This window comes from Rattus rattus, chromosome X, assembly GCF_011064425.1.
Source record: "Rattus rattus isolate New Zealand chromosome X, Rrattus_CSIRO_v1, whole genome shotgun sequence".
NCBI classification, from domain to species: Eukaryota; Metazoa; Chordata; class Mammalia; order Rodentia; family Muridae; genus Rattus; species Rattus rattus.
This window is the reverse complement of record NC_046172.1, coordinates 32,151,589-32,171,077: the sequence shown is the minus strand read 5'-3', so window position 1 is coordinate 32,171,077 and position 19,489 is coordinate 32,151,589. Positions and strand designations below refer to the sequence as shown.

General features: G+C 42.3%; 2 protein-coding genes across 2 annotated transcripts in view; one reads left to right on the top strand and one right to left on the bottom strand.

Moving 5' to 3' along the window:
• The window catches only part of Cdkl5 (cyclin dependent kinase like 5), a 183,341-nt gene extending 181,799 nt beyond the window's left edge, over nt 1–1,542 (top strand). Inside the window, 1 exon segment of the mRNA XM_032889581.1 lies at nt 813–1,542. Coding sequence (XP_032745472.1) covers nt 813–1,328 — 516 coding nt within the window. The 3' untranslated portion in view covers nt 1,329–1,542.
• A 12,895-nt stretch (nt 1,543–14,437) lies between these two features.
• The window catches only part of Rs1 (retinoschisin 1), a 29,371-nt gene continuing 24,319 nt past the window's right edge, over nt 14,438–19,489 (bottom strand). Inside the window, exons 4-6 of the mRNA XM_032889578.1 lie at nt 17,698–17,839; nt 17,054–17,249; nt 14,438–14,650 (exon numbers count right to left, since the gene is read on the bottom strand). Of these exons, the coding sequence (XP_032745469.1) occupies nt 14,498–14,650; nt 17,054–17,249; nt 17,698–17,839 (491 nt within the window). The 3' untranslated portion in view covers nt 14,438–14,497. The remainder of the gene's footprint in view (nt 14,651–17,053; nt 17,250–17,697; nt 17,840–19,489) is intronic.

Below are 19,489 nucleotides of genomic sequence, written 5' to 3'. Positions count from 1 at the left end.
GAACATGAAAATGTAATATCAAAAAGGGGAGCTGCTATACAATAATCTGTTGCATCTATACCTAAAACTACCTCTTCCGGCTTCTCTTGCAGCTAAATATGGTTCTATGCCCAAGTTCTATCCAGTTGTATTAATTACTGTTGCCATTGCTGTAGCAAAATATCTTCACAGATGGAGGGTACAGTCGATCACAATGGGAAAGGCATGACAACAGGTCACACTGTACCCAGAGTCAGGGAAAGGAGAGACGAGTACCAGTGTTCAGCTTACTTTCTCTTTTATCCGGTCAAGGATACCAGCTGCCAGGCTATTGCTGCCCACATTCAGAGTGGGTCTTCCCACCTAGTAAAATCTCTTTAGAAACACCATCACAAACACACCCAGAGGTATATTTCCACAGGGATTCTAAGCCCAGTCATTCAACAGTTAAGATTAACCATAACACTGATGAAATATAAGTGAAGACTTATTTGGGAAGTCTTGGGAAAAGGAGAGGCACACCATGTCTGCTGTTGTTTCTCCTTTCTGGGTCTGAAGAAAAAGATGAGTAAAGACTGAAGCCAGATCAAAGGCCCTGACCTTCGAAGCTGTGGGTAGCTCTGCTTATTTTTTTTTCTCGATTTCTAGGATTTCATTTAAAAGGCAGTGACTAAAATCTGATTTGAGGAAACACAGAGACCAGATAGAGCTGGACTAGCCCATCCAGCCACATAGCCTCCCTCCTGCCTCTGTTTAGTTATCTTGCACTGAACTCCATGTCTTTCCATCTCTTTCTAAATTAAATCTTGTGCGTACTTTAATCTTTCCTTCAGAGCCAACCACTAAAATCCCTTCGCAAGCTGTTGCATCTTTCTTCGTCAACCAATCACCCGGCTTCTTCAGATCCTCGGTTCCAGCCGTTAACAGCTCAACAAGCCAAAAATTCCTTCTCAGAAATTCGGATTCACCCTCTGAGTCAGGCCTCTGGCGGGAGCAGCAACATCCGGCAGGAGCCTACACCAAAAGGCAGACCAGCCCTTCAGCTGCCAGGTCAGATGGATCCTGGTTGGCACGTGTCCTCTGTGACCAGGAGTGCCACAGAGGGGCCTTCCTATTCTGAACAGCTAGGTGCCAAGAGTGGGCCAAACGGGCACCCTTATAACAGAACAAATCGCTCACGAATGCCAAATCTGAATGATTTAAAAAACAGCCTTAATTTATGCTGGGATGGAGTGTGTGTATGGGGTGGGGTGGGGGTGGGGAGACAAACCAGTTGGGAGGGGAGGGTTCAGGGTGGGCTGGGAAATGGGTTAGACCAGGGTAATAAGCCAGTATTTTCAGCTTTATGAAGGTGTGCGCAATATTGTGTGTGAGGGGGGCCATCCGGCTCCTCACAACCACAAATGCTAGTCAGGGATCTTAAGAGCCACGGGAGTTCCTTAGGGATCACCACTCCCCACAGGTCTTGTGTGAGAATGGATAGAGTGTGCCATTGAGGAAGAAGAAATTCTTGCCAGTTTCTCCCCATTACATTCCAGCTTTAGTGCAATCTCTGTTGAACTTGGGGATAGAAAAATTCATGTTGACCGATGCCCTTACCACATATTTTTTTCTGACTAGACTAAATGTGGGGTTTATTGTAATCTAGGAGTATCCCTTTGAAGGGTTAGCAGATGACTGTATGTCTTAAATTGTTTTCTAAGCTTCCATATTTGATAGGATTTGTAACATTTATTTATAATTAATATTGTACTGTTATAATCATACCTTTTATGTTATAATGTAAAGTTATTTTGAGCTGTTTGGAACATTGTGAAGCAGTGGGACAGCTACAATAGTTTCTATAAAAACTAAACAGTAACATTTATATATTGCATCAGGAGTATTTTATTCTATATATAAATATATATATGGTAAATAACTGTCTGTTTTATAAATATATTCATTTAAAGAAAGTATCGTTATGATACTATCTGCCATATTTTTATACATTTGTGATATGAAGTGAGTATTATACTTATAATAAAAAGGGAGCTGAATTGTGGCTACATGTATTATGTAACAGTATAAACTTTGCTCAACTTTTTGGCCCCAGTAGCTCTAGACATGATCCTTGGTAGCAGACAAATACAGCATCTCTTTCAAGGCCCACAGGTGAAGAAGGTTGGATAAGCTAGTAAGGAGCCCAACAGGCCTCATTTCTGTCCTCAGACACTTGGCTCTCATTTGTGTCCAGGGACATTAACTGGCACACGAGAGAAGGACAGACAGATGTGGCGTGCATGGGTCTTTACCGAGAATGTGCTCTTCCACTTAGCATTAGTGTTAGAGTGTAGACCAAAGATGGCCAGTGAGCATTCCTTGTTGTGAGGTTGTAAGAGGCACCTGTCTGCGGATCTTGCAAACCAGCTCTATGCTCCTGAATGCTGTCCGCCCTCCCGGAGACTCTTGCCTCCAGGTGGGATCTGAGCTATGTGTATGGCATTTCTTCTTCTAACTGCTTTGTTGTTGTTCTTGTTGTTGTTGCTCTTCTAATATATTTATAAGGCTCCTGAAGCAATTCCATATGTAGAGAAAACTGCTATGTCCTTTTTTCCTTCCCGGGACTGTCCATTTATAACAAGGTCATCGTGTACACCTGTATATACATACACTCCATCCATCAGAACAGGACTACATCTTTCTCTCATTCGATCACTCTCAACTCCCGAGTTACTATCAAGGATCACCAAGGCCTCTGGCCAGCAAGCATTATTCCCACCTGTCTCTGGACCATCTTTGACAAAAAAAAAAAAACAAAAAACAAAAACAAAAAGAACAACAAAAAAAACAAAAAACTCAAACACCTCAACACCATCATCTATCAATAGTCATAGAGTTTTGAAAGTAGTCTCTTAGCAATAAGACTTTTAGAGATCACTCCCATCCCTCAGAGAAGTAACTTTTCAGTATTTACTACTTATTCCAGAATTCTGAGAGTGTCAGTCCCCAAATAAAGTCAGCTGTCATTGAAATATGCTGAGTAACTGTTAACCCTTCCCTGAGATTTTGAGAATCATAGCACTGATGATTATGAAGATTATAAAGGTCTTAGATTCTTTGAAGCTTAAATTGTGTGCATATTGCATATTTATATAAATACTATTAATGATGTGTATTGATTATATATAGAGGTCATTTTAAGGTGCTTTTTATTTAATTTTAATAAGTATAATAGGCACTAAAATGAAACTCAACTGGATACTATCATGGAAACAATTTGATTCATTTTGCATGCTCTTGAGTTTTTTCCTATCGTTTCTGTTACCAGTTCAGTACTGTCTGGGTAGCTCTGAATTCTGGCTTTCCCCAGGCAACTCTTCAGTTACCTAAGTGAGGTAGACCCTCAGCAGTTTTTGCCTGGATGTAGTGACACTAAAAAGGTGTATATTTAACTCTTCTTTTTCTTACTAGATCTGTACCTTTGTATCCCCTGCCCACTGCCCCTGCAAACCAGAAACTACATTTGTTTCCTCTGGAAAGACTTCTCACTGTGCTGTGTGCTTAGGAACTGCGAGGTCCCATTGCCATGCTGTGGCATTCGTGGCTCATCATCACCAAGGGGCTGGTTTCCCATGTTGTCACCTTTGTTAACACTGGGATCTCAGATGTTTGCAGAACATTTCTATTCCTGATGGTTCTTTAAAGAAGGGCTAGAACAATTGCCTTCTACCTAGAGCAAACTAATCCTAACTAACTGATGAAGTCAACACTTAACTTTTCCTACATTCCCAGATTTGAGCCAGAAAATAGCTACAATGTTTTCAACTAGTGTTTCTGAGCTAGCTCTTTTATCCTCTTCTTAGCTCTTGTCTGTTCTGATTTTTCCTTGATCCTCAATAAGCTGTAAGTGAATCTACAATCCCATTCATTCTCTTACTGCTCCCAGATGGGGGGGCAGTAACATTTTCTCTCAGATCTAATGAGCCCTCTCTTAGCTTTTAACTGTCACTTCCCCTTCTGATTGGTCATTCATTGGCCTCAAAAAGATGCCATCCACGGCAGGAAGGAGTTGACTAGAAGTCACAACCCCCCACACACATTTTCTTTAGGAGGGGGAATTGATGGCATCCATGTTCTGTTATCTGTGCTGACATACTAGAGGACACAAAGGTTGAATTGAAGGCTTATGAAGTACTATTGCTGATCACCTTTCAAAAAGAACCTTGGTTTGACAGTGTCTCTAATTTTTCTTCTCTAGCATCCTCTTTTTCTTTCCTGAAGTTCTAAGTAAACTTTAACTGATCTTTGTTCAGTCTTAACTGAAGTATAGGACACTCTGCAGAGCCCAAGACCAGAAGAGAGTGCCCAATGCCAAGAGGTTCGAGTGAGCTATCTCTCTGCAGCTGCACTTCTCAGCCAGGGCCAGTGTTGTCCACCAGGCACATTTGACAATGTCCGGAGACATTTGGTTGTCTTGGGCTGCTCCCAGCATCTAGTGGGTAGAGGCCAGGGATGTTGCTAGACATCCCCCAGAGTATTTCCACCCATTTCTAGTACAAGGTTAAGAAGTCCTGCTTGAGACCAATCCAGGCCAACCACTCTGCAGAATTTGCCTCTGGCCTTGGGCTTTCCAGGCTACATAATTGCAAGAGTGAGTCCCTTAACATATTTAAGAATCCTCTACCACTGTTCTCAAATCTTTGCAACCTATTGTTCGTTTCCATTGTCTTGGACCTGCTAAAAGGTGCATACTTTGGGAGGAAACCAGAGTTACTTTATATATGTTTGAGAACTTAAATTCTAGATTAGCATCCTTAGAAGATCTTTCTTAGCCATGAGGCTTATATTTAGAAGCAAGCAGCAGCCTGGCAGATTGGCCTGATTTTTACCAACTGCTCAAAGGCATCATGGCTTTCAGCTGTGTCTACCGAAAGAAAATGTCTTTGTTTTTTTTTTTTTTATTCAAGTCGTTTAATAGCTCTTTAAAAAATATTAGCATATGGCAGACTGATTAGAAGCAAAACTCTTTCTTGGTGGTTGTGACGTGGCTATTCTAGAAGTATTGTGCTGTATGCTTTGGTTAAATCTGTTTTAAAACATGCTTTAAGACTCACCATATGCAGTTGTATACTTTAATTCTAAGCAGACCTATGTTGGTCAGTCTCTAGTCATGCTGTATTATAAAAGTATGTTGTGGTTGTAGAGTTAGCCAGTTTAGCATGTTCCTAATCAGAAAATTAGTGGACTCCACTAGGAAATGCTATCCCATTTTCCCTTCCCAGTACCTCTTAGTTGATATCATAGTATCCTCACTTAAACTAGTCTTTAGAGTAAATAAGGAAAAAAAGCCATTTATTTTCTTCTAGCCATGTATTGAGACTAACTCCTATGTGTATAATTTTTTCAAAGGCCAGAGGATTACTTTTCCCATATGTAGAAGGCTTTGTCCATTCTGTTCACCTAGGTCTCAGTGGTCAAAGAACTTTTGGCAAAGATGATAAGTAGCTCATTGGAAGTCGCTGCTGGGGCTCGGCTGGGACTCAGCAAAACTGCGTATCTCTTGTGCTCAGAACCTGTGTTCTGGATGACACTGCTTTTTCATTCGGAAGTTCATTGCCTACTGCATTAGAGTGGGCTATTTAACCCCACTATGTGGGTACATACAAAGATCCACAGATAGGTTAGGTTTCACCAACCCAAGGCAGAAAGCAGTGGGATATTTATTTCCTTGCCTCCTTTAGTTCATCACTGGTAAAAGTTCCTTGAAACTCACTTATGGCTTAAGAAATAACAGTTCTGGTTTCTTTAAAAGACATTGCAAACAAGACAGGACACAAGTCAGTCATCCCCAGGAGTAGAATCTTAGGAGAAAGTCCCTACCAAATTGTAAAAGGCCAGATTACCAGAAGATAAAACAGACAAACAAATCCAGACTTGTAAATGGTTGTGGTTTCCTCTTTTGCTTCTTGACCACCCGAATTCTACAATAACTTAAGGGTCTGGTTCAACTAGAAAGCTCAATCTTAGAAACCGTGAGTGAGGAGCCATGCAAGTAAAGAAAAGCCCTTATCTGTTTGCATACACCCAAAGGGAAAAGCCAAGTGACTAGGAAACTCTGGGCCTATTGCCCATGCATTTTTTTTTAATTCAGTGTACTATACAAGAAGGTAGACTTTGTGCAAACCCGTTTCTTACAAAAATCATTGTTGCCCACAGTGCTTTGTTCAATTCATCATCATTTGGCCTGTTCCCTACTCCACCTTTTTCCTCTCTGGGCATGACCCACCTTTCTTTCTGTTTACTGTAGGCTGTTAAATATGATCTGACCTGCTTTGTACTTTCATTCAACTGTTTACTCCCGCACTTAAGGGAGGGTTGTCTCTTGTTTTTTGCCAGAAAAATAAATAAATAAATAAAGTTGTCATAGTCTGTACGCTGGATTTGTAGGGCCAGCAGAACTGCTGGAGTGAAACTGGTTTCACTGGTAAGGCCCTTCTTCCTTTCCAAGGGTGAGCTCTCTACACCCCCTTTGATCCTCGGTCCAACTGGTCCTCCTTGGGAATCTGAAATCAGTCTCCGTGTTGTATGCAGATTAGAAGTTGCCTTGTTTGCTGCTCTTCCCAGGCAGAGTATCAGGGAGAAAGAGGCCTTATCTGTCCCTCCGTGTCCCCTCCTGTTTGGCAGACCCGCTGAGAATCCCTCAGGACTTCCTTTGGTTGGGGATTTCCCTTCCCAGAAGGCTGATGTGATTCATTTCAGGCATAGACAAACTTGTCCTAGTGCTGTGCTTCAGGTCTAATCAGAAGAAACCCAGGAATCAAAAAGGTAGATGCCTTGACTTTTGTCCCTGTTGGGGGATTAAAGTGTTTATTGCCAGAATCATCAAAATCTCTGGTTAAACTCAATAGAGTTTCCGAGAAAGACTATGCTTTTCCTTGTGGAGAATGTATACTCTCCATACTGGCTTCCTTTCTCCAAAAGTGGAAAGTAAAGCTCGCAGGGGATGATCAGTGGGTTCTTAGTCACTAGTCTCTCTCCCTCTCCTTGTTTACTCTTTTTGGTCAGTGATGGAGTTGGCCTGGGGGAGGAGCAGCCTATGTGGTGATAGAAAGAAATAGATTCTCACTGTAAACTTGCATTGATGAACAGAGACAATTAAGCCAAACGAAACAGTTACCCCAGAGTTCTAGCTCCAAGAATTGCTTTGTGCCACACTGAATTCAGGTCGTTATTCTGTATATATTTATATCATTTTCAGAGCGTCTTCAGTCTTTACTAAGTTTGAAGGGTATGGTTTTCTGGAAAGACACAGGGCAGGGCGACACTGAGATCCCTGTTCCTTCTTAAAGACAAAGATTGTGATAAGCCAGAGGGATATGCCATCTGATGTGTGGTAGATGGAAATCAGTGGACATTCTTAATTGCATAAACTTTATAATCTACTATATAAAGTGTAATCCATACTTTTTACTGTGGCAAGGGTGTGATGTGGTTGTTAATCTTTTTAATTTTTGAATCCAAACTGAATTTAAAGTGTTGAATACTTACAATTCCTCACAAGCTAATTATGAACCATTTGTAAAGTGTTTCTATGACTCTTTGTATCATGTGTTGGTACATCGTATCAAGTTTTTTCTGGCATGTATCCCATTCTAAACTTCTGTAAAATTTCTATTGTTGCTGTACATATTCTACACATATCTACTCTGTGGTAACCTTCATTAACAGCATGAAGTGGTTAATTTTTACTGAGCACAATGTATTTTTGAATGGATCTTCCCACATGTCTTTAATAAAATGCAGATTTTGCACTGACTGATGTGACTGCCAGGCTTTCCCCATCTTGAGCACTGTGGTCCTTCTTGCCTTTGAACAGCGAGCAGCTCCATTCTAATTCTTCCTTGGTAAACAAGAATATATGTTCGAATGCAAATGACGGGCAATGGGCCTTTGAAGTTGTAATCACTTTAAAGGAGTGAAATTGATGTAAAACAAAGCAAATCCTGTTACTTAATGATTTTTTTTTCTATTTATAAAGTTCTTTTCCCCTTACGGCATTGTGAACACTGCTTTCTTTCACACTGAGTGTTGTCATTTATATAGTTTGTTGGCTGCTCACTTAGTCTTTTGAGGATAAAGAGGTGCTGAGCTGGTGTGCTTAGTACGGCAAAGAGAGAAAAGATGGTCAGCTGTGGAAGATTGCTTCTTGTTCTAGAGCAGGGATTGGCCAACTGTTTCAGAAAAGTCCAGTAGTAAATGTGGTTTGGGGCTCTGTGGCCTCCACAGAACTCTGCATACAGCGCAGAAACGATTAGATAATATACACAGACAAAACCAACTGATGGCTAATTTGGGCCAACTGTGCATGCTCTCCTGAGGCAGAGGGAATAATACTACTGGACTACTCTGAGTCAAAAGGGACATGACTGGACACAGGAAAACTCCGGGGCTCAATGGCTATATCTTTTCAGTTTATCATCCATATGGAAGCATGGCTGTGCACTGCTGTGTGGGGGACAGTACTTCAAACTTGAGGTACTTTATACATCAGTTATTTTCCAGTTTTATAACTTTCTTCAAAGGGGGGCAAGAGCTGAAATTCAGAACTTCACATTCTATGTGTCTGTCTCTGTGTGAGTGTAGACGTGTATGTGTCACAGCAAGCATGTGGAGGGCAGAGGTCCCTGTTTCATGAGAAATGAAAGCTGAATCGAGTGTATGGGTTGGTTGGTTGGTTTTGCTTCATTTTTGGAATGATCTCGTGGAGCTCTCCGACTCACAAGGAGCTGAGGATAATACTGAACCCCTGAACATCTTGCCTCCACTTCCCATGGGCACGAACCACCATGCCTCGTTTAACAGCCTTTTCTGAAAGCCCACACTAATACATGTGCCGTCTTCCATCACTTCTCCAGTGAGTAGTGACTGAATTGACTAAAGAATGAAGCAGTTCAATGAAATAACATATTGGACATCCAGGGATGCTGGCGAAGTGGTTAGATGGCCTTAGTGGATTTATCACTAACTCTGGCATGACCTAAGGCAACGTACTTAATTAGCTACCCAGTACCTCAGTTTCTTTGCCTTTAAATGCTAACACTGCTAGTATTTATAATACAGGCTTGTTGTGAGCGTCTAATGGGATGTTGCCAAACCGTTAACAGAATATCAGTAAATACATTTATTTATATTTTCCCCAAGAAGTTGGGAAGGGAAGCTAGAGAGATTGATTACTCATTAAGAAACTTTGCTGCTCCTCCAGAGGGCATAGGTTCAGTTCTCAGTACACAGATTGGGTAGCTCACAACTACCTGTAACTCCAGCTCCAGTAGATCAAATGTCCTCTTTATTGGCCTCCACAGGACAGGTCTCTCTCTCTCATATGTATATGGGATATAGATAGATAGATAGATAGATAGATAGATAGATAGATAGATAGATAGATAGATATATCCCAAACCACCCCCCCCCCAGCAAAGGAGCTGAGAGTTCTATATCTTGATCCAGGCTGCAAGGAGGAGAGTCTCAAAGCCCACTCCCAGAGTGACACACTTCCTCTAACATGGACACACCTACTCCATCAAGGCCACACCTCCCTGGGCCAAGCATATTCAAACCACCACACCATATAACCTCCCACATCAAGCACCAGGATTACTTCTATTTTTTTTCTTAATTACATTATTTAATGTTTAACAATTAACTAAAATTATGTAAAGTGTTGTGCTTTACCATAATGTTTTGTTGTGGTCTGCATGCTGCAGAGAGAACTTAATAAAAGAGTATTTGCCTAGCATGTATGAGACACCCTGGGTTATGCCCTCAAAACCATAAACAATAAAATCATCCATCCAAAGTCTAGTATTAAAAATAAACAAAATATGTTAAGATAGGAATGACTTTGCTCTGTTATATAATCTTTATTGAATTAGTCGCCCCTAAAAGAAATAATATTGCAAACACTTTTTGTTTAATAGGAAGATTCTGTTTCAGATTTACTTTAATTATACACACACACACACACACACACACACACACACATATTCTAAGGCAAAAAAATGAAGAAAATGCTAACATTTTCATTAACTATTGAAAGAAAATTACCCACAGATAATATTTTGCAGATCTTAGTGTCTCATTGTTTATTAAATTCCGAAATTGAAAGCATTTTTCACTGTGAGACCCCTGGCTGGCTTCTTTACAGATATACTTACTTAGAAATTTAAGGAACACAGAATAGTTAGCTTAATCTTGAAACATACCAAAATTGGAAGATTTATATGTCCTAAGTTTGCAACTCACTACAATGCTACAGTAATGAAGACTTTGAGGTAATAGGATTATGAGGCCTGGCATAAACCTTGATATTGTTGATCAGTTGTTTTTGGAAGAATACAAAGACCATTTACTGTGGTGAAGAATTTCAACAGAAGTTACCATGACAGCTGCATCCTGATATCCAAAGATTGAAATTAGACTCTTGCTATTCACAAAGAGTTAAAAGTTAAAAAAAATTTTAAAAAGAATTTAAAAAACTTTAAAAGAAAACACAAGAGTAATTCTTCTTGACCTTGGGTTTGACTGTAGTTTCTCAGATAATACACCGAAAAGGGAAAGAGGAAAGTTGGACTTCATTAAAATCTGGTATTTGTTGTGCTTCAAAGGACTTCACCAAGAGAGTTTTTAAAGAGAAAGTCCAGTTGTGATGATGAATACCTGTAATCTCAGAACTTGGGAGGCCGAGACAGAAGCATCTTTGGAAGTTCCAGGCTAGCCAGGGCTATATAGTGAGATCCTGTTGCAAAATCAAACCAAGACAACGACAAGAAAAACAGGATGGAAGAAATGCTTGCCTAAGAGAATTGTAGGACATCCAAAGAGGATTAAACTTGTTAAATGGGCAAGGGTCTAAGTAGACCTTTCTCCAAAAATCTGTAGTCAGTTTTTTGAAAAGATGCTCAACAACATTGGTTATTAGAGAAATGCAAATCAAAACTCATCAGACAATGGTACTTCACCCATACTAGGATGGAGCTAATGAAATACAAGAAGCATTGCTGAAGATGTGGAGAAACTGAAACCTTTATAACATTGCTAGTGGAACAGAAAATGGTACAGCCACCTGGGAAAGTAGTTCTTTATAAGAATAAGCAGAGAGCCGCCAAGCGACCCAACAATTCTAGGTATGGTTATGCTCAAGATAAAACATGTCCACGTATACATTTTCATGTAGCAGAATTATTCACAAGAGCCCCAAAGTGGAAATCACCCCAATGCATGGATAAATCATAATAGAATACCCTATACAGAATGTTTAATGAGAAGGAAGAAGTACTTCTCTAACACATGGTCCTTAAAACCACAACGATAAGTACAAGGAACAAGTCATAAACTACTATATATCATAAGATTCCATGTATATGGAGAAATTCCCAGAACAGGAAAAATCTACATACAAATAGCAAATGGATTCCAAGTAACCTAGAGCTGGTGTGGATGATGGCTCATGGCTAAAGGATTCTCTTGGGGGTGATAAGAATAGTCTAAAGTTACTCCTGGTAATGATTGTGCAAGTCTGGATATACTGTATTGAATTATACACCTCAAATGAATAAGGACTATTTATGTGACGTTAATAAAACTATTACAAAACAAATTTATGGTATGATTTTTATTTGATGACTATTTATCCCTGCCTTGTACCATTATGTTATTTTTCCCCTGAGCAGTATTCTTAAGTTGTTTCCATTTTCTCTAACAATTACTCAGTGTGGTGAGAAAAGTAACTCAGTTTTCCAAATAAGGGTCTGCTTTCAGGAATGTTATCCAAAATGTGCACAAAATGAGACCGTCTCACAAAACAATCCATCAAATGATCTTGGATATCACATTCTTCTCAGCGAATGGAACAACTTTTTTACAAGCCTCAAATTTCCTACTTAGTGTTTTGGAGTTCCACAAGTGAGTGTGAGTGTGTGTGTGTGTGTGTGTGTGTGTGTGTGTGTGTGTGTGCATGTGTGTGTGTGTGTGTGTGTGTCTGTGTGTGTGTGTCTGTGTGTGTGTGTGTGTGTGTGTCGTGTGGCGCTCGTGTGTGGGGGGTTGGCTGGCCTGAGCTTGCTATGCAGACCATGTCTTGAATTCACAGGGATCCACCTGTCTGTGTCTCCCCAATACTAGGAAAAGATGGAAGACACAACTCTGGCCATCCAAGGTCATTTTGGTGTGAGTCCATTTAATCCCCTTAATATCTGGAAATAGAAAATAGCTCAGAGCAAAGAACTGCTAGCCAAGGCCACACTGTATTTATGAGGCCAAGAGCTTGTCTTTGAACAGTTCTCATTCTCAGCTTCTCCCCACATGCCTTTTGGACCCTCACCCAGTTAACAGGCTCTCCCAGAGAAGAGCCTCACACCCAGCCTGAGCTACAGATGGAAATGAGATGGAAACCAGTAGTCATTCTCTCAGGCTCTAGTCAGGCAGTAGCTCTGACTAAATGAGCTACTCCTGCCAGAGAAAGTCTACCCAAAGAGGTTTCAAATGTCATGTCTGAGTAAGCATGTTTGGGTGGGCAAGATGGGGAAAAGCCTTTCAGAGAGAAGCTATAAGCTTTTTGTGGTTTTGGTTTTGTTTGTTTTTTTTTTTTTACTCATATGTTTGAATGAAAAAAGAAAAAGGAAAGGAACGTGACTTGTCCTAGATATGGTAGAGGAGAGAGTCTAGTGTACATATGTGGGAGAGCATCATCAGAGGCAGGGACATCTGGGAGAGTCCAGAGTGAACATGAGCAGACTGAGCTGGGCCTTGTGATGAGAGGAGGGAGGGAAAGAGAGAGGAGAGAGCAGGGGAATCAAGTACAGCAGCCAGGAGGCCCAAAGGTACAAAGAGAAAGGGTAACCAAAATGGCTAGATTATATGGGGAAAAACGTCCCCACCCCGTGGGCTGAAGAGTTCAGAGTAGGGGGCGGGGTATGCTAGCTAGGAGGACCTGGTAGGGGCTGAGGGATGCTGAGAGAACATTAACTAGGCACCTCTTCCAGGTATCCCAGGTTTGAAACATAGCAGTGTTCGTGTGTGTATGTGTGCATGTTGGACAGATATCTGGTATCTTTCTCAATTGCTCTTTGCTTTAGTTTTGAGACAGGATCTGTCTGTGGACCTGCAGCTTACTAACTGGCGAACATGCTCTAGGAATCCTCCTATCTCTGCCTGCCTACTAGTTCTGGATTTACAGGTGTGTCCCTTCATGCCTGGTCATTTTTGTTTTCTGTCTTTTCTTGGAACAAGGTCTCACTGTGTAGCCTTGGCTAGCTTGGAACTGGTATATAGACCAGGCTGGCCCTGAATTTAGATCTGCTTGCCTCTGCCTTCTAAATACTGAGATTAAAGGCATGTTCCATACCTGTCCATAGCTAGCTTTTCACATGCATTCTAGAAATATAAATTCAAGTCCCTATGCTTGCACAGCAGAAACTCTGCCTACTGAGCCATCCCTATACAGTTCTGTATGATAGGAGCCCTGACCCCTTTCCCCAAAGCATGATCTCTTCCCAGTAGCCAGATAGGTGGTCTGTCTCCACTGTTTTCCAAGCCTGTTTAATTTCTGGAAAACTATAGCCAAAGATAAAGAAGGTGTGATGTATTCTAGTCATTTGGGCTTCCTCAGTATAAGGGAAACCTCACTACCCACACACATATAGTCTGCCCCTCGCATTCATCTCCTGGCAACCACAGAGGGCACATTGCGGAAAAGGCTGTAGAATGGAGTTTTATGCAAGGGCTCAACTGGCTCCACATTCCTCAATCTGTGGATAGTGCCCAAACCCCTTCAAGGCAAAAAAGCAATTCAGGAAGGGAAGCCTTGACTGCTTGGTTATCGGTTAGTTGATTGGTTGGTTGGTTAGTTGATTGGTTAGTTGGTTAGTGTTTACAGACTCTTGGGCCACACACCAGGCTTCCTTCTGCTGTCTTCATGCCCACGTTCTTGTCTCCAGGCCTCTCTAGTGGGGATTTCATGAACGTGTTCAAGTGAAGCTTTGCAGAAGAGTATGCTCCTCTTCTGAATGTGCTAAGAGCCAAAAAGAATTTTCAAATTATCAGAGCTGCTTTGTGGTCCCCTGGGGCTGTACCTTTGACAGTATCACTGAGACAAAGAGAAAAAGACACGGAGCCAGAAGTGCAAATTACCCCTGCTATTTGGGTTTGTGTAAGAAAATTGGTTTGAGGGATATTTTCTTTGCTCTTATTTTCTTTGGCGCTGAGTTGAGGAAAAGCCTCTCTCTCTCTCCCTCTCTCCCTCTCTCTCTTTCTCCCTCTCTCCCTCTCTCTCTTTCTCCCTCTCTCCCTCTCTCCCTCTCTCCCTCTCCCTCTGTCTCTCTTGTTGAAATTTGAAACTATCTTTTAAAAAGTAAAATATTGTCTACCAGATCTACATTTGTAAAGTGCTTATAAGATCTAGCCCCATTCATCAAAATGGTATTTCAAGGTGACCCTCCCCCAAGCTTTCCCTGCAAGTGGCAGGACTGAGCTGAACTAGGCATCAGGCACACTTGCTGGCACACTCAAGCAGCTCCATCCGGATGGCAATTCGGACATGCCAGCCTAGAGGGATCAGTCGGATGAAGCGCGAAATAATGGGGGGCCTCAGTAAGTTCTGGACTGTAGAACTCCGGTCAGAGTTTCCATAGAAAACCTAAACAGAAAGAGAAAACCTGGTCAGTATCACAATAGAGGAAGGAAAAGGAAAAATGACTTCTGACTAGAGCTTGTGTGTGTGTGTGTGTGTGTGTGTGTGTGTGTGTGTGTGTGTGTATGCCTGTGGTGCCATGTTCTTGTATGTGCTAAGCAAGCAGTCTACCACAACATCATATGCCCAGCTCTCAATTAAACTGCTCATTAGCTGCTTTCTGTCCTGACAGATAATCCTATTGGATGGTTGCTAGAATATGCATCTTGACTTTTTTTTTAACCAATTTTTCATTTCTATCCTTTGCACTTTGACAGAGGTTTTGAAAGGGTCCATAGCATACAAGATAGCTGTTCATATGGTCCAAAGATATCCGAGTTGTACGCAAGTCAAATCTTGTGTCTGGCTCTGAAGTTGGAAGCCATAGCTTGAATGTGTATATTTTATTTCCTTTGATACAAGTGACAAGTACCTTTTAGGCCTGGAAAAAATATATTTTAACAAACAGGCAAAAACTAGAAGGAAAATTCTGGAAAGGAGAAGGTAGTGTTGACATAAAGAGATAAAAGGCTTTAATGTTTTTCAGGAGGCAATGTAAGATGTCGCAGACGCTTGACAGTAGTTCTGAAGAAATCACTGTTAGCACTCTTTCCGGGGTCACAGTGTTCTGCTCTGTGACATAGAGCATTTCATTTCCTCCTCTAACTTTCTCCTAAAATCGTTTAATGGCTGCACTTCGCTTTAGCCATCCACAAAACAGGTGTACCTTGTTTATCCATCTTGCCTTTCTCCCTAGCAACAGGGCACGAGCTGCCCTCTCATGCTCTTTGTCCTTGAGTGTATTCAACTCAGAAGCAGGTGAAGACGGGGGTTCCTGAAATCCGACCTGAGGCCTCATGAATGGAGTGGAGTGCCTCCTTCAGAGCACCATCAAGGCCTTCAAAGCACAAGGCTGGAAAATGAAGTCTAATGTCTTTTGGAAAATGCAACTTTAGTAACGGCCAGAAAGTGAAAGTTTGAGGTGCTGGACATGTGGCCCAGTTGGTAGTGTGCTTGACTGACAAGGATGAAAGCTGAGTTCTGATCCCCAGCAGTATGGAAACTGATGATGGGACATACTACAATCCCAGCACTCAAGATGGACAGAGACAGGAGGGTCAGAACTTTAGGGTTGTCTTGAGCCACATAGCAAGTTGGAGACCAGCATGGGATGCATGAAAAATGTCTCCAAAAAAAAAAAAAGCATCAAAATGGTTTTCCCATTGTGTCAAACTCCTCAAAACCTCAGACCTCAACCCATGAACGTCTTACTGTGCAAGTTGTCACCTTGGACTATAAGGCCTTCTGACTATTAGTCACACATGCCTACTCAACTTGATTAAATGTCAAGAATAGGCTTAGGAGACCTGGATGTGGGGAAATGTGCCTGTAATCCCAGCATTTGGGAGAGTGAGCCAAAAGGATGAGGCCCAGTCTATGCTGCACACCGAGAGGACACACGTGGGAAGTAGCCTGAAGAATTCCTTGCTGTTGTGAAAAAAAAAAGGTACCATTTTCAAACAGCTAAGTGAGTTTTCAATTCATTTTTTTATGGATCACAAAGATATCCAGGAGCTTAACGTGTTAGTTCATAGTGAAGATCTAGATAGAACTCAGTCCTCAAGGATTAATAGAGTGTGTCTGGACGGGCACCATCTTTTAAAGGGCCATTTAGGCTATTAGTATTAATGTATGTTACTATTACCCATTACTAACATTTTCAAACCTGTTTTTAGTATTTCTTTTATTATTATGCATATCTATGTGCGTCTGTGTCTGGCCATGTATAAGGGAGTGCAGAAGTCCTTGGAAGTCAGAGCATCTGATCTCTTGGAACTGGGGTTATAGAATGTTGTAATCTGAATACTGGGAACTGGATTGTGGTTCTCTGCAAGACAGTATGTGTTCTTAACCACAGAGCCATCTCTCTAGCCTCAAAGTGGCTCACTTGCTGGGCTTCCAAAAGGTTTGAAGCTGTCAGTCTCAGTCAATAGTAAGAAGCAACCATTAACTGTACAAGTAAGTGATAACAGGTGAACCAGGCCCATGGAGCCCCACAGTCAACGTTTGAGTGAGTTTGGAACTGTCCAAATTGCCAGAGTAGTATTCAAGAGACTATATGCCAATTCTGAGAACTAGAAAAATACTTTTTTTTTTTTTTTTGCACAAAAGACCAACATTAATTTACAAACTGCTAGTCTCACAGACCACATCTGGAAAAAGAGCGAATGTATGGTGAAGAAGGAACACAGATGTCCCAACATGCAGAGGGGTCAGTGCTCTGACAGAGACATGGACAGCGGGAGCATAGGGATGGGGCGAGCCTCAGGGGTTGTGAGCTGAAGCTGACTTGGAGTGACCTCCACTTACCCGATTGTTTCCAGTCTGATCCTTATAGTAAATCCAGTTCAGGCGTTCATCAGTCCTATATTGCACACTGTACTTGGTCATCCACTCATCTATGTCACAGCGTCCTTGGGTAAGGATCCCCGAAATCACCTTGATCTCCTTCAAATCTATCTGTAACCACTGGCTACTGTCCTGATACTTGGAAAGCCAAGCACACCTGCCAGGAACACGTCAAATTATCAGGAGTCATCTATACATTTGGCTGTGAAAAGCCAACAGGTGCTGAGTTTTGAGGGGTTACTAGCATCAAGGATATCATCCCAACTCTTAGCCTTCAGACATAGCCTGATTCCCATTTCTTTTCCTTAGGAAAGACTTCCCTGGCACGTTTAACTGGCCATCTTCCCAACAGTGTCCATCCCTTGAGCAGGGATGCAGGGATGCATTACAGTCTGTCTCCTCTCTTCACTGTGTGCCTCTAAGGCCAAGGGATTCACCCACCCTGCCACTACTGTACACCCAGTCCTTGGCACAACCAGGCACTCGGTCAGGGGCTGTTGAATAAATGCTTTCTGTGTCATCCGTTTAGGAGACAGACCTAATTTTTCAAAGCACATCTTTAAAAATATAAGAATGACTCTACCTGGGCTGCCTGCCCTACTTACCCAAAACCTTGACTGTTGAGCCGGGCCTTGTTTGCAGTCCATGAGGAATACCAGCCCACATACTGCTCTGGGTTGGAGCAAGTGATCTGATCTGGTGTGACTTCCCCTGACTCGAAACCCAGGGGCTTGTGATATGGGCATTCTGGGGAGGAAAAACAGCATACTCTCAAACACCCCAATCTCTAGCCAGAGTGGTGGCATATGTATGTATGTGGAGTCCCAGCTCCTCTGGGCTGCTCTGAAAAAGTATTGAGGTCTCTTCCCAAAATCCAAAAGAAGAAATGAACCCCTCCTTATCCTAGAACTTCAACAGGAAATGGCTTAAAGGACAAAGCAAGAAACATAGGCACTTTGCAGGTGGCGAACATTTCATTTCTCAGCATGGTGCTGGATGCAGAGAGCCGGACCTGCCACTATTAAGTGCTCACATGGGATGAAGCTGAACTGGAGTAAAGGGAATTCCATAGAGATATTCACTCAACAGTCATAAAAGTGGAGGTTGGGGGAGCAGGTTCTATGGTAACCTCATTGAGGGGGGTGTGTGTGTGAAAAATGCATCCACCTCCCTCATCAACTTAGAGACCAAAATGCCAAGAGGTATGTAGTGAAATAGCATAGCGAAATGCCAGGCGTCCGGTTTTAGTTCCCTCGTTATCACAGGTTGAACTGTGCTTCATAAGAACATTAGGGTCTCTAATTGTTCTTGGCTAGCAGATGATGCCAATTACGGGAATAAGACAACGGTGAGCAGGAAAATGGCAATTATATACTGAGACTGACTTCTTACTTGTAAATTGTCCTTTTCTCACTGTCTGAAGAAAAAGGATGACTGAATAGGCAACAGCTGAAGGAGGCTGCTTTCTTCTAAATGGGGACAGACAAAGCAGTCCTTATAGGCTAGTTGCCTGCTGCTCCCTTCCCTTTGTGACTAAGTACTCTCACTGAAACCAGCATTGTGGGTGGGGGCATCTCTAGAACGAGACAGAGGCCTGGGATAAGGGAGGTGTCCAAAAATCAATGGGGACATGACCTTAGCTGTGACTCAGAGTATTGGGAATATGGAACCTGAAAACGCTACCTCCTGTAGCCATGCAGGAACCCTAGTGGAGCAATAGGGACACCAACCCACCCACAGAACTTTCAATCCAAAATGTATCCTGTCTACAAGAAATGCAGGGACTGGGGATGGAGTGGAGACTGAGAAAACTGTCAACATTGACAGGCCCAACTTGAGACCCATCCCATGCACCAATCCCTGAGTCTTGTATGATGCTCTGTTATGCTTGCACACAAGAGCCTAGCATGGCTGTCCTCTGAGAGGTTCTACCCAGCAGCTGACTCAGACAGATGCAGACACCCACAGCCAAACAGTGGAGGGAGCTTCTTATGGAAGAATAGGAAAGATTGCCGGCACCAAAGGGGATAGGAACTCCACAGGAAAACCAACAGAGTCAACTAACCTAAACCCTTGGGGCTCTCAGAGACTGAACCACCAGTCAAAGAGCATACACAGGCTGCAGCTAGGCCTTTCTGCACATATGTAGCAGATGTGGGGCTTGGTTTTTACGTGGCTCTCTAACGACTGAAGTGGGAGCTATCATAAAAGCTGTTGCCTGTACGTGGAATATGTTCTTTTAGAGGACTGCCGTGTCTAGTATAGATGGGAGAGGAAACACCTAGCCTCACTTGATGTGTCAGGGTGGGGGGGATGCCAGGGGAGCCCACCTGCTCAGAGGAGAAGGGGAGAGGAGAAGGGGAGGAGGCACTGGAAGGAAGGCAGTGAGATGTAATG